Source organism: Pan paniscus, chromosome 6 (assembly GCF_029289425.2).
Source record: "Pan paniscus chromosome 6, NHGRI_mPanPan1-v2.0_pri, whole genome shotgun sequence".
Lineage (NCBI taxonomy): Eukaryota > Metazoa > Chordata > Mammalia > Primates > Hominidae > Pan > Pan paniscus.
In genome coordinates, this window is record NC_073255.2 from 118,116,405 (window position 1) to 118,141,127 (window position 24,723).

A 24,723-nucleotide genomic window follows, 5' to 3' on the forward strand; every position below is an offset into this window, starting at 1 on the left:
GAGACATACCCAGGAGATGAAATGACTCAAAACATGAGGTACGGGGAGAGAGACTTTCCCATGGAAGAGAGTTATTGATGGATGGTAATGCAGGTGCTAAAGGGCAGCCAAAGGATCCTTCTCATCATGAGTACTGCTGTGATCCTTTTGTTTTTTAAGTAAGAAGACAGCTGTTCATTGTTTCTGACATCTTAAGAGTCCTCAGTAGAGGGGACACCCAAGCTAGAATGAGGGATCGGAGAGGGGAGTCTGGAGGCTTAGTAGGGGCGAGTAGAGTGTGGTTAGTCTTATTTCCATTCTCCTGGTTTTCCCTCCTCACCAGCACCGAGACGTCCGCCTGAAGTGTGTGAAGGCCCTGAAAGGGCTGTACGGTAACCGGGACCTGACCACACGCCTGGAGCTCTTCACCAGCCGCTTCAAGGTAAAATGGGTGGTGCTCCATGGCTTGGCTCTTTGTCGTGGTTCCTGTTTCCCCACCTTGTATCTTTCTACCCCTCATGCTCTAAGATGTCTTGGCTATCCCAGCGTCTGCCTCTACGTAGGCACTCTCTTTAGGAGTCTCTGATTCTAAGAGAACAGAATGTTTGGAATGGGTGTAATGAGATATTGAGTGACTTTCTCCTTTCTGCAGGACCGGATGGTTTCCATGGTCATGGACAGAGAGTATGATGTGGCAGTGGAGGCTGTCAGATTACTGATACTTATCCTTAAGTGAGTCCTGGGAAGAGGGGAGGCCGGTGTCTCAGACCTTTGCCCTTCCAGGGTCATCTCCCTCCACCTGTCATAGCTGACTCTTCCATCTGTGCAGGTTGACTGAGGTCATTCCTGAGTTGCAGTATGTTGAGGGGGTAATATTTCTGTCTTCTCTAACTCCCCATACTCCTTTGTCTTCCGCTCTTCATTTAGAAGTTTTTTGTGAGTTATGTCCTTGTTGCTTTTGCCTCTTTTTGTTTCTAGCCTTGGTTGTGCCAGAAGACAATGTCCCTATTCACACACTCTTTCTGCTTTTCTGTGGGCAGGAACATGGAAGGGGTGCTGACGGACGCAGACTGTGAGAGCGTCTACCCCGTTGTGTATGCCTCTCATCGAGGCCTGGCCTCTGCCGCAGGCGAATTTCTGTACTGGAAGTGAGTGGGGCTCCTTTTATGTTTCTTTAAAACCACGCTCTTGGTTTCTCTCCTCCATCTGCTGCTGACCTACCTAAGGCCTCCCCATCTCTGTGAAAGTCTCTCTGGTGTCTCCTTTCTTCTCACAGCTCCTTGGGGCTTTCCTTAGCTCTCACCTCCTTTTCCTTTATCATCTCCTTGGGCCATCTCCTCCCTCTGTGGTCGTTACACCTCCTTGTTTCCTGTTGTGCTGAGCCCTTTCCTTGTGTCCATTCCACCAGACTCTTCTACCCTGAGTGCGAGATAAGAATGATGGGTGGAAGAGAGCAACGCCAGAGCCCAGGCACCCAGAGGACTTTCTTCCAGCTTCTGCTGTCCTTCTTTGTGGAGAGCGAGGTGACATACACAGAGAGAAGTCTGGCTGTTGTGCATAGGACCTACAAGTGGGCTGGGGTTGGTGGCTCACGCCTGTAAGCCCAGCACTTTGGGAGGCTGAGGTGGGAGGATCCTTTGAGCCCAGGAGTTTGAGACCAGCCTGGGCAACACAGTGAGACTCTGTCTCTATTGAAAAAAAAAAAAAAAGACAAATGGAGAAGGATGGGAGTGGACACTGTAGGAAGGAGAGCGATATTTAATCAGTAACCACGTCGTAGGGTATTTTTAACATGCTATCATTAACTCCCCATGCACGTTCTCCCCTAGCTCCATGACCACGCTGCTTACTTAGTAGACAGTCTGTGGGACTGTGCAGGGGCTCGGCTGAAGGACTGGGAGGGTCTGACAAGCCTGCTGCTGGAGAAGGACCAGAGTACGTGTCACACGGAGCCAGGGACAGGGACCTTCCACCCCCTAGGGTGAAACTGGGAGGGATTGCTTGCTTCACTTGTACAAGGCAGCAACGGTGGCATCGGTTGGGGGGAACTTGGAGTTGGAAGGTGGCTAATCTTTGATTCTATGTTTTTGATCCTCCTGGCACTCCAGACCTGGGTGATGTGCAGGAGAGCACACTGATAGAAATCCTTGTGTCCAGTGCCCGGCAAGCTTCAGAGGGGCACCCGCCTGTGGGCCGGGTCACTGGGAGGAAGGTATGGTGTGAGGGTAGAGTGGGTAGGTCAGCAATACTCAGTCTTGACAGGCAATATGCATCCTTATCCCCCAGGCTGGGGTTAGGGTGCTCCTTCTACCCTTTAAAGAATTTCATTTCCAGAAAAAAGGGCCAGGCGCAGTGGCTTACGCCTATAATCCCAGCACTTTGGGAGGCTGAGGCAGGCAGATCACGAGGTCAGGAGATCGAGACCATCCTGGCTGACACAGTGAAACCCTGTCTCTACTAAAAATACAAAAAAAAAAAAAAATTAGCTGGGCGTGGTAGCGGGCACCTGTAGTCCCAGCTACTTGGGAGGCTGAGGCAGGAGAATGGCGTGAACCTGGGAGGTGGAGCTTGCAGTGAGCCAAGATCACGCCACTGCACTCCAGCCTGGGCGACAGAGCGAGACTCCGTCTCAAAAAAAAAAAAAAAAGGAGTTTCATTTCCAGAAAAAAGAAATCTCGTGGGAGCTACCGAGTTCTCTTTTCCTTCTAGGCAGATAAGGTCATGGGGAGGAGGACTGCACACACCCCCTGCACCAGTGTTTCTCTACACCTCCCCCACCCCCAAGTGACTCTCATTCCAGGGCTTAACCTCTAAGGAGCGCAAGACCCAAGCCGATGACAGGGTGAAGTTGACTGAGCACCTCATCCCCCTGCTGCCCCAGCTCCTGGCCAAGGTACCGCTGCCCCTCCACTCTGCATCACACCAAGAGAAGTGAAAGGAAATGGCCTCTGTGGGGGTGGGAGTAGGAATTAGCAATGTGTCAGCTTGTAAGGAGGCCTCCCTGTCAATCATCACAGTTCTCAGCTGATGCAGAGAAGGTCACTCCCCTGCTCCAGCTTCTCAGCTGCTTTGACCTCCACATCTACTGCACTGGGCGCTTGGAGAAGGTAGGGAGATAGATTTCCTATACCTTGCTGCTTGCCTGCCAGGGCCAAAGGGTTCTATTGCCAGTATCTTTTTTTCCCAAGAACTTGGGTTCCAGAAAAATCAGCAAGCCTTTTCTTAGGCATCTTATCCTTGAAGTTTAATGCTTTTAACCCCGTTCCACTTCCCGCCAGAAGAGTGTCCTCCTCCCATCCCCACAGCACACCATCTTCTGCCTTTTCTTCTCAGCACCTGGAGCTGTTCCTGCAGCAACTCCAGGAGGTGGTGGTGAAGCATGCAGAGCCAGCGGTGCTTGAGGCTGGGGCGCATGCCCTCTACCTGCTCTGTAATCCCGAATTCACTTTCTTCAGCCGGGCGGACTTTGCCCGCAGCCAGCTAGTAGATTTGCTGACTGACCGCTTCCAGCAGGAGCTTGAAGAGCTGTTACAGGTAGGAGCTGGGGCTGGACAATGGGACACCCCAAACAAGGGTGGGAGGGGCTGCAAGACGGGGGATGTGGACTGATGAGTTCTGGGGGAAATGCTATTGTGGATCTTCTTTCCTTCTCAGTCGTCCTTCCTAGATGAGGATGAGGTATATAATCTGGCAGCCACTCTGAAACGCCTCTCTGCCTTCTACAAGTGAGTGGCTTTCCTCCTCTTCCCCATCCCGTTTTTACTGGTGTCTGTGGAGTTGGTTCCCTCTGTTCTTTTCCAGTATAACATTCCCCTTTCTCCCCCAAAGCGCTCATGACCTGACTCGCTGGGAGCTCTATGAGCCATGTTGCCAACTCCTGCAGAAGGCTGTGGACACAGGAGAGGTTCCTCACCAGGTGAGTGGACAGGCTAGAGATGGGTTGGGGGCTGGGGGGCTAGATTTTAAGGACCTACGTTCTAGGTGGCCACTAGGTGTGTCAAGTCTCAGTGCGTGGAGTGGACAAAGCGAGGAAGATCAGGTGGGTGGGGGTCACTTCTTACATTCCTCTCTTAGAAGGTGGACTCTACTTCCAGGGTCTTCTTGGATTTCCTGGAAGCCAAGGATAATATTGAGGGATTCTAGAAGACGTAGAGTAAATTAGGGAGCGGTGACATTTCTACTTCATGTAGAAGCCTCTGAAGAGTGTCCAGAGTATCACTCATTTTCCACTGGAAAAGGAATTAGCTCTCCCTTTACTCATTTTCTCTCCTCTTCACTGGTGTGTTTCTGGCTATCTGTCTCTCCCTCTCCTAACCCAAACCTCATTTTTCAAACCCTTTGTTGTTACAGGTTATCCTGCCAGCCTTGACTCTTGTCTATTTTTCCATTCTCTGGACACTAACCCACATTTCTAAATCAGATGCTTCCCAGGTGAGTGTGGGTCTCTTAGATGGTATAATGGGAACAGAGGAGTCTGTGTCTTCATTCTTCCCCTTCAAGCCACTGTGCCCACAGAAGCAGCTGTCGAGTTTGAGGGACAGAATGGTGGCCTTCTGTGAACTCTGCCAGAGTTGCCTCTCAGATGTGGATACTGAGATCCAGGAGCAGGTGAGTACTGACTCAAGTGGGAGCAACAAGGCGAGTATCCCTGCCCCCATTCCAAGGAGAAATTGACAGTGTCATTTCTACCTTGGGAAACATTCTGTCCTTTTAAACATCCTTTCTTTTCCCCCTACAGGCTTTTGTCTTATTAAGTGATCTACTTCTCATCTTTAGCCCTCAGATGATTGTTGGGGGCCGTGATTTCCTTAGGCCACTTGTCTTTTTTCCTGAAGCTACTCTCCAGTCTGAGCTAGCCAGCTTCCTCATGGACCACGTCTTCATCCAGCCGGGAGACCTGGGCAGTGGTGCAGTGACTCTATACCTGGGGCTCAGTAAGGGCTGGGGCTTGGGTGTAGCTCAGAAATATAGGGCAGGAAGCTTAAGTCTGTGATTCCCTTTTGCCTTCCATGTGAGTCAGGTGATTCCCAGGAGGATCATTTACAGATAGAGCGGCTACACCAGCGGCGCCGCCTCCTAGCCGGGTTCTGCAAGCTATTGCTTTATGGGGTGCTGGAGATGGATGCAGCCTCAGATGTTTTCAAACACTACAACAAGGTACACCAAGGCCCTACAGAAATAAAAGAGAAGGGAGCAAGTTGAGCACAGCCATGACTTGGAAACATAATAGCACTACAGGTGGGGGATATCCAATGGTTTCAAGCTTAAAGGAGAAGTAGGAGGGAAAGGCACTGGGAGTTCAGAATAAGGGGACAAAGAAAAGAGACTTAATAGTAAATAATTATGGAGAAAAAGCTGTGAAGAAATTCACTGGAGGGGAAATAGCTTATTCTTCCTGTCCAGAAATATTTATTTTTCTCTGACCCCAGTCTATGGAATGGGGTAACATAAGAAGGAAAAAAGAATAAAAGAGGGATCAGTCCTCACAGGATACCTAGATAGGTGCCCCAGTTTCCTCAACCCACCAGTATTGATTTATGCTTATTGAGCACCTGCTGTGTGCCAAGCACCATTCCAGGAGCTAAGGCCACAGCAGTGAACAAAACACACAAGTTCCTATTTGGTGGAGCTTCCATTGTAGTTGGGGAGAGACAAATAGTGAAGGTGTCAGTGCTGTGTGAGAGGGCACTGTCAGGCTTACTTCTCCAAGAATTGGGCTTGGGGCAGTGTTTATTTCTTTTCTTTTCTTTTTTTTTTTTTTTTTTCTGAGACAGAGTCTAGCTCTGTCGCCAGGCTAGAATGCAATGGCACTATCTCGGCTCACTGCAACCTCTGTCTCCCGGGGTTCAAGCAATTCTCCTGCCTCAGCCTCCCAAGTAGCTGGGATTACAGGCATGCGCTGCCACGCCCAGCTAATTTTTATAGTTTTAGTAAAGACAGGGTTTCACCATCGCCAGGATGGTCTTGATCTCCTGACCTTGTGATCCGCCCAACTTGGCCTCCCAAACTGCTGGGATTATAGGCGTGAGTCACCATGCCTGGCCTGTTTCATTATTTGTTTTTTATTTATTTTATTTTATTTTATTTTTTGAGACGGAATCTCGCTCTGTCGCCCAGGCTGGAGTGCAGTGGCGTGATCTCGGCTCACTACAAGCTCCGGCTCCTGGGTTCATGCCATTCTCCTGCCTCAGCCTCCCGAGTAGCTGGGACTACAGGCACCCACCACCATGCCCGGCTAATTTTTTGTATTTTTAGTAGAGACGGGGTTTCACCGTATTAGCCAGGATGGTCTCGATCTCCTGACCTCGTGATCCGCCTGTCTTGGCCTCCCAAAGTGCTGGGATTACAGGTGTGAGCCACTGCACCCGGCCTTATTATTTGTTTACCGAAACTCTGATTTATTTTGGGCTTTGCACCTGTTGATTAGAGATGAAGTCTAGTCTGAATTATTTTATGCTTCAGTTCATGTTTCCTACCTAAGGCAGTTTGGGAGGGAGACATGATTAGGGATGTGAAGGAAGAAACCAAATGGTCTTTTCCACCAGTCAGACATTACCTTCCCCACTCTTTCCCCTCAGTTCTACAATGACTATGGTGACATTATCAAGGAAACATTAACTAGAGCAAGGCAGATTGACCGAAGTCATTGTTCCCGAATCCTGCTGCTGAGCCTCAAGCAGGTGCGCCCTTCTGCCTTGAGGACATGCCAGCCCTGTTGTCCCCAAGTCTCTGTCTACCCTCAGCCACTCAGAATGTAAGATCCTTCAGAGCAGTAACTTTTCTTGTTTTGACTCTTAACTTTACGTGATAGGTTCCTTCATTCTTAGTAGACCCTTGGGAAGTATTTTTTTTTTAACTGACTGGGCAACCCCATCAAAAGTAACTTATCGGGACATTGGAACGCCAACAAGGAAGTGATAGGGAGTTCCTAATTATTTTTCAGTCTGTTCTCTCTCAGCCTCCTTCAGTTACTATAGACGTTTTTATTTAATGTGACAGAGTAGAGGTGATGGGCTTTGTTTGCTGCAGGGGTTAGTATCGGGAGTTCCCTAGAAGGAAGGAAAGAGTAAAAGTAGTAGATGGTGTCCCAAGGCCTTTGGAATTTCTGAGTAGAGAAGAGAATGCTGGACTTCTCTGTTTCCGCCGTGTTCCTCCCTTTCCCACATGCACCATGTCTCCTGGACACAGCTGTACACAGAACTGCTGCAGGAGCATGGGCCCCAGGGCCTGAATGAGCTTCCTGCCTTCATCGAGATGAGGGACCTGGCCCGGAGGTTTGCCTTGAGTTTTGGACCCCAGCAGCTGCAGAACCGTGACCTCGTGGTCATGCTACACAAGTAGGAAGTATTGGTTGCAGGTTGTGTCCAGGGAGGGCTGGGAACGAGGTCTTGAAGGGAGGTCTCGGAGGGAGGGTATGTGTTTCAAGGCATAGCAGTCAGGTTAGGGGTGGGTATGCCTTTGGATACAAGCTGGGGACGGGGGGAGGGTGCATTTGGACAGGATAGCTCAGCCCTGGGAGGGAAGTGGGAAGAGACTTTCTTCCTAAAATAATTCTGCCCAACCAAGGGAAGGCATCAAGTTCTCCTTGTCTGAGCTTCCTCCAGCTGGCTCCTCCAATCAGCCTCCAAATCTGGCATTCCTGGAGCTCCTTTCAGAGTTTTCCCCCCGACTCTTCCATCAGGACAAGCAGCTTTTGTAAGTTGGTGGGTGGATAGAGATGTGGATTAGGGAAGGGCCTGCTGAGGGCCCAGTAGCCCCTTCAGGCTTTTGGTTCTACCTCTTTCATAGACTGTCCTATCTAGAAAAGTGCCTGCAGCATGTCTCCCAGGCACCTGGCCGTCCCTGGGGCCCAGTCACCACCTACTGCCACTCCCTCAGCCCTGTGGAGAACACAGCAGAGACCAGCCCTCAGGTCCTCCCCAGCTCCAAGAGGAGGCGCGTTGAAGGTAGGGTGCTGTGTGTGGGTATGGGGGTGCCCAGCAGGTGGTCTTTGGCTGCCTGCAAACTTATTTTGTCAAGTATTTCATTGAGCATCTACTGTCATTCAGGGTATTAATTTCTTTCAAGGTTTATCTAGTCAACTGAAAACCTGTATTAAAAATCAAATAGAGGGCCAGGTGTGGTGGCTCATGCCTGCAATCCCAGCACTTTGGGAGGCCGAGGCAGGCGGCTCACGAGGTCAGGTGTTCGAGACCAGCCTGGCCAAGATGGTGAAACCCCGTCTCTACTAAAAATACAAAAATTAGCTGGGCATGGTGGCGCGCATCTGTAATCCCAACTACTCAGGAGGCTGAGGCAGGAGAATCACTTGAACCCGGGAGGCGGAGGTTGCCGTGAGCTGAGATTGCGCCACTGCACCCCAGCCTGGGCGACAGAGCGAGACTCTGTCTCAAAAAAAAAAAAAAGAAACTGATGATAAAACCAAATATTGAACTAAGAAATCTATACATTCAGAGTACCCTCCTCAACATCTTGTATTCCATTATTTTTGAAACCTTGGACACTTTTACACAACCTTCATTGTTTTTTACCTTCAGATCACCTGTTGTCTTATAAGTTGCCTAAGGTTTTGTTTTTGTTTTTATTTTTCAAGATGGAGTCTTGCTCTGTTGCCCAGGCTGGAGTGCAGTGGCGCCATCTCGGCTCACTGCAAGCTCTGCCTCCCAGGTTCACGCCATTCTCCTGCCTCAGCCTCCCGAGTAGCTGGGACTACAGGCGCCCGCCACCACGCCTGGCTAATTTTTTTTGAATTTTTGGTAGAGATGGGTTTTCAGCATGTTAGCCAGGATGGTCTTGATCTCCTGACCTCATGATCTGCCTGCCTCAGCCTCCCAAAGTGCTGGGATTACAGGTGTGAGCCACTGTGCCTGGCTGCCTAAGGTTTTTTCTTTGCTTTTTAAAAAACAGCTTCATATTAAGCAACATTGTAGCAATCATTATTTCATATGCAAGTATGTGTTTTCTAGTGTACATTTTTAAATGGGACTTTATGTGACAGCTTTATTGAGATACAACTTACATATCATAAAAATCATTTTTTTTTTTTTTTTTTGAGACGGAGTCTCGCTCTGTCACCCAGGCTGGAGTCCAGTGGCGTGATCTCGACTCACTGCAACCTCCGCCTCCCACGTTCAAGTGGTTCTCCTCCCTCAGCCTCCTGAGTAGTTGGGATTACAGGCGTCCACCACCACCCCCAGCCAATTTTTGTATTTCTAGTAGAGACAGGGTTTCACCATGTTGGCCAGGCTGGTCTCAAACTCCTGACCTTGTGATCTGCCCACCTCAGCCTCCCAAAGTGCTCCCAAAGTGCTGGTGAGCCCCCGTGCCCAGCCAAAAATCACCCTTTTAAAGTGTACACTTAGCATATTCACTGAATTGTACAACCATCACAACTATCTAATTTTAGAACATTTTCATCTTTCCAAAAGAAACCACATACCCATTCGCAGTCTCTGCCCATCTTCCCAGCCTGAGGTAGTATCACTAATATAATTCCTATCTCTTGATTTGCCTATTCTGGACCTTTCATATAAATGGAATCATATAATATGTGGCCTTTTATGTCCAGCTTCTTTCACTTAGTACAGTGTTTTCAACGTTCATCCATACTTTGACATATATCAGTATCTCATACCTTTTTATGGCCGAAACAATATGCCATCGTGTGGATATGCCACATTCTACTTATCCACTTGTCAGTTGATTGACATTTGGGCTCTTTTATGCATAATGCTGCTAAACATGCATGTACACATTTTTGGGTGGATGCATCTTTTCAGTTATCTTGAGATATACCTGGGAGTGGAATTGCTGGTTCGTATGGCAATTCTATGTTTAAGTTTTTGAGGAACTACCACACTGTTTTCCAAAGTACCTACACCAGTTTACAATCCTACCAGCAATGTATGGGGACTCTGGTTTCTCCATGTTGTCACGGGTACTTATTAATGTCTTTTTTTATTTTATCCATCTCCTAGTAGCTGTGAGGTGTGGTATCTCATTGTGGTTTAAATTTGCATTTCCCTAATGACTAATGGTATTGAGCATCTTTTCATGTGCTTATTGACAATTTGTTTATCTTCTTTGGAGAAATGCCTGTTCTGATCCTTTAGCTATTTTAAAATAGGGTTGTCTTTTTATTGTTGAGTTGTAAGTATTCTTTATATATTCTAGACACGAGATTCCTTATGATATGCAAACATTTTCTCCCATTTTTTGGGTTGTCTTTTCGTGTTATTGGTGGTGTCCTTTGAAACACAAAAGTTCTTGAATTTGGTGAAATCTAACTTTTTCCTTTTGTTGCTTGTGCTTTTGGTGCCATATCTTGAGAAATTGTTGGCTAATTCATGAGGTCACAAAGATTTACTCCTGTGTTTTCTTCTGAGAGTTAGTTTTAGCCGGGCATGGTGGCTCACGCCTGTAATCCCAGCACTTTGGGAGGCCGAGGCGGGCGGATCACGAGGTCAGGAGATCGAGACCATCCTGGCTAACACGGTGAAACCCCGTCTCTACTAAAAATACAAAAAATTAGCCAGGCATGATGGTGGGCGCCTGTAGTCCCAGCTACTCGGGAGGCTGAGGCAGGAGAATGGCGTGAACCCGGGAGGCGGAGCTTGCAGTGAGCCGAGATTGTTCCACTGCACTCCAACCTGGGCGAAAGAGTGAGATACTGTCTCAGAAAAAAAAAAAAAGTTATAGTTTTAGCTCTTAATTTAGATTTGTGATCCAGTTTGAGTTAATTTTTGTATATAGTGTGAGATGAGGTGTGATTTCCTTTTGTTGTCTTCTGTGTACCACCTAAAATTATGTCTTATACCACCAGGAAACTCTGCTTTAATTAATTAACTAATACATAGTTGTTAGGGACCTACTATATGAAAGATACTATGTTCAGTGTTTTAGGGGCCATGAAGAATCCAGCAGCTTATTATCTAATAGGAAAGGGAGAAATTTTAATTATGGAAAACTCGAATTATGAACAATTGCCAATAACTGCCTGAGGGCTTGTACAAGTGAATGCTGTAGAATTCAGAGCTTTACCAAGAAGATGGAATTGCTGGAGCTTAAAAAATAAGTAAGATTTTTATAAGCTGAACAGAGGAAGGAGGAGCATCATGGGCTGGCAGAATAGCACAAGCAAAGCATAGAAGGCTGTGTGCTGGGCGAAGCATGGAGGTACATAGATCGCTCTGCCTAAAGCGTAGGGTTTGTGAAGGCAAGATAGAACTGAAGAGTTTGTTTTTATTCATTCAATAGATACTGAGCACCGTGTGCTGGGAATACAGCAGTGAACAAAAAAGCTAAAAATCTCTTTCTTTAGAGAGTGTCAGATAGTAGTAAATACTATGGCAAAAAAGCAGGGAGGATTGTGAGGAATGCTGGCGGGGTGGGGATCGCAGTCTTACAAAGACTGATCAAGGGAAGACTCAACACAAATATTGGGCAAAAAGCCTAAAAAATAAGTTAAAAGATACACTTAGGCACATTACAATTTTAACAGGTTTATTTGAGCATTCAGCAATTTTATCAATCAGGCAGTGGCAGACCGCCAGCAGTTCAGGGCGCCACCACCGAGGAAACCAGAGGGGACACTTACAAGGTGTCTCTGGGAGCAAGACAAAGAAACTATTTGATTGGTTAGAGTGGAAAGTTCATATTTAGAGGTTAACTGACCATAAATCTCTTGTTAGAGGTTAGTCGGTAGTTTCTGACTGGTTAAGCTGAAGTTTCCTGCTCCTAGGTTACACACAACACTTTCACTCTGAGTTGAGTTTCAGTTTGCTGACTTAGGAACCCAAAGTGCAGGAGCCATTTCAGCCTATTGGCCTCCCAGTGAATTTTTTATAACAGGTGAGGGAGGGTGCTTAGTGTGTATCAGAATAGCATACCAAAGGAAGCAGCCAGTCCTGAGGCCACGAGGGGATGGGGGGAATGTTCCTGGAATGTTCAAGGAACAGCAGAGAAGACCATTATGGCCAGAATGCAGATTGTAGGACATGAGACCAAAGAGAGGGTACAGGATCCCAGAGCATCTAAGGCGGAGACTGGCTTTTACTCTGAGTGCAGTAGGAAAACCATTGGAGGATTTTGAGGAACGACAGGATCAACCTCTGTTTTTAAAGGATCCTTCTGGCTGCTGTGTCGAAAACGACAGGAGATGGGGGAAGGCTAGAAGCTGGGAGACCAGCAGGGAGGTTGTGGCTGTTGTAGGAGTCCAGCCCAAGATTCAAGATAAGAGAGCTTCTTAGGCCGGGGGCAATGGTGGAGGTGCCGAGAAACGGCCAGATTCTGGGTGCATTTTCAAGGTATCTCTAATAGGCTTTTCTGACAAACTGGATGTGGGATGTAAGACAAAAAGAGCAGTTGAGGATGGCTCCAAGGATTTTGGCCTGACAGAAGGATGGAGTTGACAGTATCTGAGATGGGGAAGGCAGAGAGTGAAGATAGCTGTGGGGGAAGGTTGGGGCATTGGTGTTGGCCACAGGATTACAGGTGGAGATGTTGAACAAACCATGGGGGCTGTTAAGATGGAGTTCAGGGGAGAGCTGAAGGCTTGAGATCCCTTTGGGATATGGCAGAGTATAGGTGATATTTAAGGACATGAACGTGAGTGGCTGGGGAAGCCAGTGAAGATGGAGAAGAGGAGAGACTCAAGGGCCCAGCCCTCGGGCATCACACCATTAATAGCTCAGGGAGATCAGGAGGACACACCTGGGGCCCCAAGGTTTCCTCTCTGGGAATCCAAGCCCAGGGGTATGTCTCTTCCCTGTTTTCTGTAGCCCTCTGCTTAAACCCATAGGCGCTCACTTTGGGATTATTGTTTTCAGTGGAGAGGGAGGGTAATGGGAGTGTGACTGTTTACAGTTAACAGATGTTAATGTCAATTTGACTGATGCTTTAAAATAGTATTGCCTGGGTTTTCTCAGGCAGTGAGAATCTTTGGATTCTTTCTCCTCCTCTACCTTCTCCAATCTCTGCAGGAGATAAGTCCCCCTTCATATCATATCAGTTATACTGGCATTGCAATCACTTCATTTTTTTTCTAGCTTTTAGAAAATCCTGTCTCCCATTTTCCAGTTCCTCCCTGGCCCTCATTTGTCCACTCTAGCCTCTGGTACCAAAACTCTATTGCCATTTACAGCTTTTTCTGACCACAGAAATCTTGGATAGGATCTCAAATGTCTTCATTGGCTAACTCAGACCTCTCAATCTTAGAGACTCCAACCCTCCCTCATGTTTGTGTTCACCTGTTACAGTTTATCTGTGAAATGCATATTTATGTATCTTTCCATCTTGTTTTCTAGGCTGTGTAGCAAGTTCTTCTTGGACAAGGCCAGCTACAATTCTCTAAGCCTTACTTTTTGGTACATAGGGCTATGTATTTAGTACATAGGGCTATGTATTTAGTACATAGGGCTATGCCCATTTGAGGGCAACAGAATGAAGCTGTATAAGTTTTCCATTCTCTTCCTGATTGACTTTCCCTTACTAAATCCTGGGCAGGTCTTGGAAAGAGAGCACACCTGTCGCAGGCCCTGGGCTGTGGTTAATGTATGCATCTGCTTGGCAGGGCCTGCCAAGCCTAACAGAGAGGACGTCTCCTCGTCCCAGGAAGAAAGTCTGCAGCTGAACAGCATCCCGCCCACGCCCACCCTCACCTCCACAGCTGTGAAGAGCAGGCAGCCCCTGTGGGGGTTGAAAGAGATGGAGGAAGAAGATGGCTCAGAGTTGGATTTTGCCCAGGGGTGAGGCCGTGGAGGGAATCTGGGTGTCTGAGTTCCCAGTTTGGTGTCTGGCTGCCTCCATCTTGCTGTTTCTGTTTCATGGTTCCCTGCTGTAGCACTCCCACATTGTTGGGTTCTTCTCAAACCCTTCTCCATTGTTTAGCTTTAAAATGCATCTCTCTGAGCTTTTCTCCCCATTAACACCAGCTGCCTTGCATCCTCTTCTTACCCTTGATTTTTATCCCATCATTGATCCTGCTTCATTCCCAGCAGTCAGCCCGTCGCAGGCACCGAGAGGTCAAGGTTCTTGGGTCCACAATATTTCCAGACTCCACACAACCCTTCAGGTCCTGGCCTGGGCAACCAGCTGATGCGGTGAGCTTTTCTCATCATCTCCTGTCTTCACTTCAGATCTGTCGCCCACTGTGAGGGGATTCCTGTCTCACCCATTGCCTCTCTGTGGGTACTTTTTGGACTTGTTTTAGCCACAAAGCACTTCCTGTCAGCACAATCGGGAAACCTACTATGCTGTACTTACTGCTCCCCACTTCCCCCACCCCGGGTGTCTGAGAAACTCTCAGGGGTCCTCAAAGAACAGTTTGAAAAGCCAGTCTCTTTGCCCCTACATCAGACTCAGCCTTATGGAAGAGGACGAGGAAGAAGAGTTAGAAATCCAGGATGAGTCAAATGAAGAACGGCAGGATACAGACATGGTGAGTAGACCACCCTGCCCTTCTCTCTCAAGAACTAGGGGCTGATGTGCCAAAGAGAAGCCAGGGTGTTTCCCCTCTCTCCGCTCGGTGATGCCTGGTCTCGAAAAGCTGAATGAATCTAGAGTAAAGGAGGACAGGTTATATGTTGGTTTGGACTTTGCTTGGACTCTATTAAAGAATAAGGAAAAGAAATTACAAATACCAAAGAAGGTTGGAATAGCACTCTCGCTCCCAATCCCTAAATAAATATTGTTGCCTCCGAACCCCCTAGGAATTGGAAGGAGTCCTAATGCTGGAGGTAGGAGGTCATTCAGTCCAAGTGGCAGCCCCTTCAGTGTCTCTCCCCCCAAAACATGACCCCCTGTCCTCCATCTCCCTACTAGAGGGCTTCCCCTCCCTGTCCCTTCCCTCGCTCCCTTTCTAACCTAGCCTGTTTCCCCAGGAGGAACTGCTGCTGGTGTAGTGGGAAAAGCCTGGCATTTGGAGTGAGGTGACATGAGTGCTAGTCCTCAACTCCATGTCAAGTTAGCGCTTTACCCCTCCTCAGCCTCCATTTTCTCATCTTTATTTTTTAATTATTTTTATTTTTTGAGGTAGAGTCTCTCTCTGTCACCTAGGCTGGAGTGCAGTGGCATAGTCTCGGCTCACTGCAACCTCTGCCTCCTGGGCTCAAGCAATTCTCCTGCCTCAGACTCCCAAGTAGCTGGGATTACAGGCACGCGCCATCACGCCCGGCTAATTTTTTTTGTATTTTTAGTAGAGACGGGGTTTTGCCATGTTGGCCAGGCTAATCTCGAACACCTGACCTCAAGTGGCTCCACCTGCCTCAGCCTCCCTAAGTGCTGGGATTACAGGTGTGAGCCACTGCGTGGGGCCCATTTTCTCATCTTTAAAACAGAGCTGTTAGCCTGTAGTTCCAGCAACTCAGGAGGTGGAGACAGGAGGATCAATAGTCCAGGAGTTGGAGTCCAGCCTGGGTAACATAGTAAACACGTGTCTCTTTAAAAAAAAATCAACAATTCAAAAATAAATAAAATGGACCTTTTACATAAAATATAAGGTAAAACCACCTTATAAATGGAAAAGGGCTATGTCTGAGTTCAAGCTACTGTAACAGAATTCCATAGACTGGTGTCTTACAAACAGCAGATATGTATTTCTCACAGTTCTGGAGGCTGAAGTCCAAGGGTTGGGTTCTGGTGAGGGCCTTCTTCCAGCCTGTAGACTGCTGGCTTCTAGTTGTATCCTCACCTGGAGGAGAAACAGCAAGCTAGCCCTCTGGCCTGGGCTTAGAAGGGCATTCATCCATCCATGAGGGCTGCACCCCTATGAACCAATCACCTCCCAAAGGCCCCACTTCCAAACAGCATCACACTGGGGGAAGGATTTCAATATGTGGGTTTAGGGGGACACAGATATTCAGTCCATTACAGGCTGTGTATCTTCTGCTGTTATTCTTCTGTTCTCTTCTCTGCAGGGAAGGAAAAAGAACAGAATAGAACAGAACAGGGGAGTCTTGTGCTCAGAAGGAGAAACCAAACTGATACCTTCAAACCAGAGACTAGAGAGCAAGGCCTCTGTTAAAATATTATTTCCTAACATCTCAGAAAAAATCCGTTTTCTGGTTTCCAAAACAAAGTCATTTAAGGGGCTCAGTCAGCAGGCCAAGAAGCGCTCTGCAGTCAGGCCTGATCCTCGTGCCCACACTGACTTCCCTCCCAGGAGGTGCCATAGGGGCCTGCTCTGCCCATATTTGTTCTTATGAGGCTGGGAAAGGAACTGGTTTTTTTATTTGCGAAGTGACAGGAGTGTGTAAAGGCCTTTTTGACTTTTAACCTCATTCTCTCTAGCAAGCAAGTAGCTACTGTTCCACCAGTGAGCGCGGGCTGGACCTCTTAGATTCTACAGAGCTGGATATTGAGGTGAGTGTCCCCAGAGCAGGAGGAGTTATGTATCCTTGGGAAATGCTGGCAGGCAACCCGTGCACTCATCAAATTGACAGGCCATAGCCTGAGGGTGGCCCTCTGGGCTGTCTTTGAGGGTAACCCAGGGGAGGATGGTCTGCCCATTGGCCCGTTGCTGTGTCCTGTGTATTCCTTTCATCTTTCTCATTATAGGATTTCTGACAGGACTCTGGGCCCCTCCCCAGCTCCACTCCCTACCTCAAGAATGTGACCATTTGGAAAAGGCAGAGAAAAGGAGCAAAATGAAGCATTCCCCCAGGCTTCAGCCCTGGGCTCTGAGGGGAAAGAGTTGGGCATTGTTTTTCTAACCTAACCTTTCCCTCTGGGGTAGAGAAGCCGAGAGACCCTGTCCTCCCTAATGCACTGTGGCCCAGTCCCCTTGCCTTTTTCCTGTTCTGTTTGGAGTGGAGAAGGGCAGCACCTCTGTGTTTAATGGAAATAGCCCATGGTTTTCTGGATTTTTGGAACATCTTTCTCAGCCTATTTTGTGTCCTAATGATTCGCTCAATAAACATGTTTGAATCCACACGTTCCCAAGGTGTGGCTTGAGATCGTTAAACTGATGGAGGTCAGGTTCTTGGTCCGCCTTGTCCCATGGCCCAGCATATAGGTGTCCCCACACCCCGCAGGTGCTTTGTCTACAGGCTTTCCAGAAAGTATTGCTTAGTAACTGAGAGGTGGGGTGAGGCAGTAGAGATGGGGAGAGTTTGACTGCCTGTGAGTAGTTTATCTAGTGGCCACAGCCTCTGCAGTAGTAAAAGTTGTGCTGACAGGTGGCAGAGTGGAGCAGGACCTTGTGAAACTACCTGTCTCACCCACGTGAGCCAGGCCAGGCCATGTGTCCTGGCAGCCTTCACCCACGGGTTCTTTCCAAAGGAAATTTTATCCTCATCCCAAAGATACCTGTCATAATTTGGAATTTGATCAAATCACAGTATCTGAGAGTTAAAAGGAAACTAAGGAGTTACTCTAAATGTCCAACCCTAAAATCCAAGTGACAATGTCACCTTCACTCTTGCCTTCTCCAGCTAGTTCTTCACCAAATTCTGTCAAGACTTGGTGAAGAAAATTCTCTGGCCTATGTCCTCCACACATTGTCACCAGCGTCTCTCACCTAGACTGCCACAGTGCAGCCTCAGGGCCAGCCTCTTGAAACTCAGACAGACTTGTTTGCTCTTGTTTTGCCTTGTGGAGCAGCACAGCACCTCTGTTCTCTCTTGTCCCTCTGACAAGCAGTATTTGAAGACGGCTGTTGTCATTTTGTACTTTCACTGTTTTCTTTTGTGGTTTAAGGAATACTTCAGCCTCTCTCTTTAGATAAAATTTCCAGTTCTTCCCATCATGGGCACCTGCTTTAGTGACAGGTTCTCACTGTGGTCTCCTAGGCCAGACACAGCCATCCAGCTAGTGATCTGTGCAGAAAGAGCCGTGACTTCCTGCGATCAGGTCACTCAGCCAAGACCACCTCGCCCCTTTCATTCTCCCTCCCCGCCCCCACCTGCCCCTCCCAGATGAAAGCTAGAAGAAATTGGGTTGAGTCTCCTTTTGGAAAGGTAGCCCTGGGGGAGTCAGAGCTGGGGTGTGGGAGAAGGCTAACTCATTGAGCGATCTTTCGCCTGTATTCAGGTAGAATAGTTCTGGGGAAAGGAGCCTGTTTTGTGGGATGAGGGAACAGAGTGGGAGAACAGGAGAAGATGTGGAGGTCTCTCAAAATCCAGGAGGGGAAAGATTCCTGAGTTATTTAAATACTAACCAAGCTAAGGGTGCTTCACAAGAGGATAAGAGCAGCTTGGGGGCTTTGCATCAATATGGACACCTGTGTACAGCCAGGCAGCCCAGTGCACTGGGTTGAGTCACAGCCTTAGAATCTGGGAGCTTGACACCATGCTCTCTAAAGCCTTTGACACTGTTTATTGAGAGGCTGGGTCTAGGTTGTCTCCTCTTGAATATGGGCTTTGTGATGCTTGACTAATAGAAGATGATAGAAATGATGCCATGCTAGTTAGTGGGCCCAGATTTTAAGGAAACTGGCAGTTTCCATTTCCTGTCTCTTCCTGTACCTGGGTTCACACTTGGAACCCGGTCACCATTCTGTGAGCAAGGCCAGCAGCCGAAGGAAAAGGCCATGTGTAAGTGTTCCTGCCAGCAGTCCTCACCGAGGTCCCAGCCAACATCCATGTTGGCTGCCAGACTCAGTCCAGATGGGAGTCAGATGATTCCAACCTCCCCTGTTTTTCAGTTTTCCCAGCTGAGGTCCAGGGATCAGGGAGCAGAGACAGCCCATCTTTTCTGTGCACTTTCCAAATTCCTGATCGTGGAGCCCATGAGCATAATAAGATGTAAAGCACTCAGTCTGGAGGGGTTTGTTATGTAGCCATAGCAACCAGAACAGGGCCTTAAGAGTCATAAGACGGCCGGGCGCGGTGGCTCACGCCTGTAATCCCAGAACTTTGGGAGGCCGAGGCGGGCGGATCACGAGGTCAGGAGATCGAGACCATCCTGGCTAACACGGTGAAACCCCGTCTCTACTAAAAATACAAAAAATTAGCCGGGCGTGGTGATGCATGCCTGTAGTCCCAGCTACTCGGGAGGCTGAGGCAGGAGAATGGAGTGAACCCGGGAGGCGGAGCTTGCAGTGAGCCGAGATCGCGCCACTGCACTCCAGCCTGGGTGACAGAGCGAGACTCCGTCTCAAAAAAAAAAAAAAAAAGAGTCATAAGACTCCCAACTTTTGGACATTTATATCAGTTTTTAAAAAAATTGTTATATAAACATATACTAATTCTTCTATATTATACACATTTAAAATGTAACAGATGAGTTGATGAAATAAGTTTTAAAATATTTCATTGGTTAACACTGCAAAATGCTTTTTTGCTCTTAAAAAAGGGCTTAGAGCAAAGTGAGAAACATTTTTTAAAATCATGGTTCAACATTTTCTGAAGTTCAGTTGAAAGTTCAGTTTAGGGCTGGGTGCGGTGGCTCAGGCCTGTAATCCCAGCACTTTGGGAGGCCAAGGCGGGCAGATCACGAGGTCAAGAGATTGAGACCATCCTGGCCAACATGGTGAAACCCTGTCTCTACTAAAAATACAACAAAATTAGCTGGGTGTGGTGGCGTGTGCCTGTAGTCCCAGCTACTCAGGAGGCTCAGACAGGAGAATCGCTTGAATTTGGGAGATGGAGGTTGCAGTGAACCGAGATTGCACCACTGCACTCCAGCCTGGCGACCCAGCAAGACTCCGTTTCAAAAAAAAAAAAAAAGTTCAGTTTATTCTGATACTTACTTTTAATGACATTCATAACTGCCAGGAGTACCTCTCAAAAACAGGCAAATCCAAGTGGATTAGGTGCCTCCTTGCAGTTACCGCTTTTTAAATAGATCCAAACCCGCTGAAAATCTTCATCTAGAAGACTTGTGAACAGGTCAGAGGATGATTTCCCGGCACAGACAACAGTGCTCTCATGAGGACAGGCATTGTCTGGGAGCACAAAACCTGAAGTGTGTGAGCTGCAGTGTGTGGTGATGGGCTGGGGGGTTGCCTCTCTTCCCTCAGGATACTGATCGTATTCCAGGGGAATCATGACTTACAATGTTTTTATCTACACTTGATCTTGGCCAAAAGGCCAAGAAGCGATACTGTGTTTTTGTCTTAAAAGGTTAGAATTTTTATTTCTGCTGCACAACATCTGTGGATACTTTTTTGTGCACGCCCCACCCTGACAGGCTCAGCTGTGAAGGGTTCATGCCAGCAAGCCCCCTGCCGGCTGTCCAGGACAGTCCAGGGCTCTGGCTTCTCAGCAGCACCTCCCACTGGCCAGGCCCAGGCGAGGCTGGACAAGCTGAGGCCAGCTTAGGTAGCAGGCATGGAGGCCTTTGCCCAGCCTGGTAAGTGATGCAGAGCAGTGCTTTTCAGGGGTGGCACTGTAGGGTCCAGCCCTACTAGGTCTGTGGGTTTTTCTCCTCGTGTGCGGAGATGAGAGATGGTAGAAATGAAGACACAAGACAAAGAGACAGAAGAAAAGACAGCTGGGCCCGGGGGACCACTACCACCTAGACGCGGAGACCAGTAGTGGCCCTGAATGCCTGACCGCGCTGCTATTTATTGTATACAAGGCAAAAGGGGCAGGGTAAGGAGTGCGAGTCATCTCTATCGATAGATAAGGTCACATGAGTCACGTGTCCACCAGACAGGGGTCTTTACCTTTTAGGTAGCCGAGGCGGAGAGAGAGAGGACAGCTTACGTCATTACTTCTTCTATGCTCTTCTCAGAAAGATCAAAGACTAATACTTTCACTAATTCTGCTACTGCCATCTAGAAGGTGGAGCCAGGTGTACAGAGCGGAACATGAAAGTGAAACAGGAGGGTGACTGCTGAAGCACAGCATCACAGGGAGACGGTTAGGCCTCCGGATGGCTGTGGGCAGGCCTGACCGATGTCAGGCCTTCCACAAGAGGTGGTGGAGCAGCGTCTTCTCTAACTCCCCCAGGGAAAGGGAGACTCCCTTTCCCCGTCTGCTAAGTAAGTTATCTTCCCAGGCACTGGCACCACTGCTAGACCAAGGTCTGCTAAGTAACCGGTGCCTTCCCAGGCACTGGCATTAACCGCTAGACCAGGGAGCCCTCTAGTGGCCCTGTCCGGGCGTGACAGAGGTTCACACTCCTGCCTTCTGGTCACTTCTCACCGTGTCCCTTCAGCTCCTATCTCTGTATGGCCTGGTTTTTCCTAGGTTATAATTGTAGAACAAAGATTATTATAATATTGGAATAAAGAGTTATGCTATAAACTAATGATTAGTAATATATATAATCATAGCTATAATCTATTTCTAGTATCACTATTCTTATTCTATGTATTTTCTTTATTATACTGGAACAGCTTGTGCCCTCGGTCTCTTGCCTTGGCAGCTGGGTGGCTTGCCTCCCACATGGCGCTGCTGGGCATTGTCTGTTAATATTGAATAATTGTTTTAAGATTATTTTCAATAAGGCTTTACCTTTTTTAACTTGCACTGTGGCCATGAGCTCGGCCGGAAGTGACTGTTGGTGTTATCTCCTGAGTTATAAAGTGAAGGGATTTTTCTTTTTCAGATTACTGAGCGTCTTCAGTTACTAGGTAAGTCACCCCATCCTTATAACTCCAGGTGACACTGACCGGGGTTTATGGGATGAAAGAGGAGTGTGTGCTTGGATGATGGGGTGTGATAGTGAAGGGGTGAAAGGTTTCTTCTCACACATAGACATCGTGAGGTCTTCCTTGAGCTCTTTAGAGCCTTCCCTCCGGATAGGATGAAATACTGAGATCCTAGAAAGGATTCACAAAACGTGTCACTCATCAGCGCAGATTCACCGATTCACCCCTAGATGTGTGTGGGATTTGGATGGCAGAGAGAAACAGGCACTGAAGATTTTTGGTCAGGACAGGGCAGAGAAATAAGAAGAGTTGAAAATTCACCAAAGGATAGATAAACCCGGGGCGTTTAGAGAAAACCTGTAGTGTGCAAAGGAGCCCAGAATCCTGGGGATACTTGGAGGGAAATATACTTAATTTGATTCACTAAGTTAGGCCCAGTGAAGGGATTGGGTGGCATAGGTAGAAGCCGAAAAATAAATTATCTTGTATTGCTGGAGTAGCCTCTGTTTCTGAGGTCACATCCGAACTTAGCGAGGCAGCTTAACCTGGTGAGAGACATGGGTTCAACTCCCGGCTTCTGCACTGCCAGGGCAGAGGACTGCTGTTTGCTGACACAATCTTGGTGCGTTGGAAGTGAAAGGGAAGAGGCACTGGTGGCTGTGCTTTGGGCCCGAGCAGCCAGAAGCCAGTTGCCATCACCTATGACGAGGAGACAGCGCCTGGGGCAGAGCCCAGTATGGGGTGCGTTCAGGGTAGATCAGGAGGTATGAGTGGGTAGTGGGCGAGCCAGGCTGGGGGTTGTGGGGGAGGCCTGCATTGCAGGTGTAAGCGTGGGACCCACATCAGATTGGTAGTGGGTCATGCACGCTGGGCTGGCTCTCAGGTCCTCCCTGCTGGCTTCCCACTCCCAGGGGCTTTCTCCTCCCAGATTCCTTAGCTGGGTGAGGGGCAGGACAGAGCCCTTTCCTAGGGAAGCCCGGCACCCCTTGCTGTCCGGGGAAGGGGAGTCCTTCTAGCCCCTGACAGCTTCTCTGCCCCTCCCCTGGCCTCCCCAGGCCTAGCCAGGGCTGGGTTCTCACCCACCTGTGCCGCCCTGCCTTGTTACCCGGAAGCACAGCCTTGGGGACTAAGTGGGCCCTCACTGTCACTTTAAGAAGGGAATCAGCCACTTTGTGCTCACCACCTCTGGGGAAGGTGTGAGAGGAGAGAAGGAAGTGGCTGTTTGGCTGCTGACAACATGAAGACTTCCTGCGATGAGAACAGAGGCACAGGTGCTGGCCCTGCAGCCCCCAGAACCTGGACTGGAGGGGGCCATGGGGCACCGGACCCTGGTCCTGCCCTGGGTGCTGCTGACCTTGTGTGTCACTGCGGGTGAGTGCCGGCACCAGAGAGGGGCAGGGGCTGCAGGGAGGGTGATGTAGGACGACAGCCCACCGACCTTGCTGCTGTTCCACAGGGACCCCGGAGGTGTGGGTGCAAGTTCGGATGGAGGCCACCGAGCTCTCGTCCTTCACCATCCGTTGTGGGTTCCTGGGGTCTGGCTCCATCTCCCTGGTGACTGTGAGCTGGGGAGGCCCCGACGGTGCTGGGGGGACCACGCTGGCTGTGTTGCACCCAGAACGTGGCATCCGGCAATGGGCCCCTGCTCGCCAGGCCCGCTGGGAAACCCAGAGCAGCGTCTCTCTCATCCTGGAAGGCTCTGGGGCCAGCAGCCCCTGCGCCAACACCACCTTCTGCTGCAAGTTTGCATCCTTCCCTGAGGGCTCCTGGGAGGCCTGTGGGAGCCTCCCGCCCAGCTCAGACCCAGGTGGGGCTGGGGCGAGGGGTCCAGGAGGGCAGGGAGGGGCTCGGGAACTGGCCACCCATCTGATTCTTGTCTCCGTGTCCAGGGCTCTCTGCCCCGCCGACTCCTGCCCCCATTCTGCGGGCAGACCTGGCCGGGATCTTGGGGGTCTCAGGAGTCCTCCTCTTTGGCTGTGTCTACCTCCTTCATCTGCTGCGCCGACAGAAGCACCGGTGAGACCTGGTCCCTGTCCACATCCCCCTGACACTGGGCTGGCCACATGCCCTGCAGAGCTCTGACCATCCTCGCTCTCTCCCAGCCCTGCCCCTAGGCTCCAGCCGTCCCGCACCAGCCCCCAGGCACCGAGAGCACGAGCATGGGTGAGGAGGGGACCTGCTTTGGGGATGAGGTGACAGGGGCAGGGGCAGGGGGGCCAGGGCTGGGCCCAAGCTGTGCAGACTCACTTGACCCTCCTTCCCCCGCGCAGGCAGCAAGCCAGGCCTCCCAGGCTGCTCTTCACGTCACTTATGCCACTATCAACACCAGCTGCCGCCCAGCTACTTTGGACACAGCTCACCCCCATGGGGGGCCGTCCTGGTGGGCGTCACTCCCCACCCACGCTGCACACCGGCCCCAGGGCCCTGCCGCCTGGGCCTCCACACCCATCCCTGCACGTGGCAGCTTTGTCTCTGTTGAGAATGGACTCTACGCTCAGGCAGGGGAGAGGCCTCCTCACACTGGTCCCGGCCTCACTCTTTTCCCTGACCCTCGGGGGCCCAGGGCCATGGAAGGACCCTTAGGAGTTCGATGAGAGAGACCATGAGGCCACTGGGCTTTCCCCCTCCCAGGCCTCCTGGGTGTCACCCCCTTACTTTAATTCTTGGGCCTCCAATAAGTGTCCCATAGGTGTCTGGCCAGGCCCACCTGCTGCGGATGTGGTCTGTGTGTGTGCGTGTGTGGGCACAGGTGTGAGTGTGTGAGTGACAGTTACCCCATTTCAGTCATTTCCTGCTGCAACTAAGTCAGCAACACAGTTTCTCTGATGTCGGCCTCGGCTGTGCTTCTTCTTTGGGGGTGAAGAGAGTGGGGAGGCAGTCTCCACCCCTGGGAGGCAGAAGCCAGGTGAGAACCAGAGTGGGTTGGGGCCTCATTGCAGGGCTGGGGTTGGCCCAGGGAGAGGGCAGTGTCCCAATCTTAGAGATCTGTCATGGCTTCTCAGAGTGGCGGGGGGGTTGGGGGAGCCTCCTGAGGGACACCTGTGGCTGCCTAGATAGGGCTGGGGGATCCCAGTGGGATGGTCTCTGCTCCAATCCCACCATGTCCTAGGACAACAGCAAGGGTTCCTGGGGCTTCGGCCTGAGAGAAGTCCCTGTGGTTTGACCTGGCTTCCCTCTGCTGGGCTCCCTGCTGTGGCCTGGGCTGGGGT

General features: G+C 49.6%; 3 protein-coding genes across 26 annotated transcripts in view; 2 read left to right on the forward strand and 1 right to left on the reverse strand.

The window, feature by feature from the left end:
- Positions 1-16,912, forward strand: part of STAG3 (STAG3 cohesin complex component) — a 37,231-nt gene extending 20,319 nt beyond the window's left edge. For 6 of the 24 annotated variants that reach the window (XM_055115213.1, XM_055115212.1, XM_055115211.1 and 3 more), the window contains 24 exons: positions 323-421; positions 632-711; positions 1,020-1,127; positions 1,388-1,502; positions 1,809-1,914; positions 2,088-2,191; positions 2,780-2,872; positions 2,997-3,086; positions 3,313-3,513; positions 3,634-3,704; positions 3,808-3,895; positions 4,330-4,410; positions 4,495-4,587; positions 4,718-4,886; positions 5,000-5,136; positions 6,558-6,659; positions 7,168-7,316; positions 7,546-7,674; positions 7,768-7,925; positions 13,550-13,724; positions 13,974-14,078; positions 14,335-14,416; positions 16,267-16,338; positions 16,534-16,912. In XM_055115213.1, the coding sequence (XP_054971188.1) occupies positions 323-421; positions 632-711; positions 1,020-1,127; positions 1,388-1,502; positions 1,809-1,914; positions 2,088-2,191; positions 2,780-2,872; positions 2,997-3,086; positions 3,313-3,513; positions 3,634-3,704; positions 3,808-3,895; positions 4,330-4,410; positions 4,495-4,587; positions 4,718-4,886; positions 5,000-5,136; positions 6,558-6,659; positions 7,168-7,316; positions 7,546-7,674; positions 7,768-7,925; positions 13,550-13,724; positions 13,974-14,078; positions 14,335-14,416; positions 16,267-16,338; positions 16,534-16,542 (2,616 nt within the window). In that variant the 3' untranslated portion in view covers positions 16,543-16,912. Of the gene's footprint in view, positions 1-322; positions 422-631; positions 712-1,019; positions 1,128-1,387; positions 1,503-1,808; positions 1,915-2,087; positions 2,192-2,779; positions 2,873-2,996; positions 3,087-3,312; positions 3,514-3,633; positions 3,705-3,807; positions 3,896-4,329; positions 4,588-4,717; positions 4,887-4,999; positions 5,137-6,557; positions 6,660-7,167; positions 7,317-7,545; positions 7,675-7,767; positions 7,926-13,549; positions 13,725-13,973; positions 14,079-14,334; positions 14,417-16,266; positions 16,339-16,533 lie in introns of all 24 variants that reach the window. The other 18 variants (XM_055115217.2, XM_055115216.1, XM_055115214.1 and 15 more) reach the window with 5 other exon arrangements.
- A 3,482-nt stretch (positions 16,913-20,394) lies between these two features.
- The window catches only part of CASTOR3P (CASTOR family member 3), a 62,271-nt gene continuing 57,942 nt past the window's right edge, over positions 20,395-24,723 (reverse strand). Inside the window, 1 exon segment of the mRNA XM_063606009.1 lies at positions 20,395-23,510. Coding sequence (XP_063462079.1) covers positions 23,504-23,510 — 7 coding nt within the window. The 3' untranslated portion in view covers positions 20,395-23,503.
- On the forward strand, positions 22,768-24,345 carry PVRIG (PVR related immunoglobulin domain containing). The gene is made up of 5 exons (XM_008968767.6): positions 22,768-22,885; positions 22,971-23,321; positions 23,404-23,530; positions 23,617-23,677; positions 23,785-24,345. The coding sequence occupies exons 1-5, from the start codon at positions 22,768-22,770 to the stop codon at positions 24,106-24,108; spliced, it is 981 nt and encodes a 326-aa protein (XP_008967015.2). The 3' UTR covers positions 24,109-24,345.

Excerpts from the sequence above, each read along its gene's own strand:
- PVRIG (XM_008968767.6), top strand. The coding sequence starts at position 22,768 with ATGAGAACAGAGGCACAGGTGCTGGCCCTGCAGCCCCCAGAACCTGGA. Across the intron at positions 22,886-22,970 it reads GACCTTGTGTGTCACTGCGG|GGACCCCGGAGGTGTGGGTG; the intron begins GTGAGTGCCGGC and ends GCTGTTCCACAG. Across the intron at positions 23,678-23,784 it reads CACCGAGAGCACGAGCATGG|GCAGCAAGCCAGGCCTCCCA; the intron begins GTGAGGAGGGGA and ends TCCCCCGCGCAG.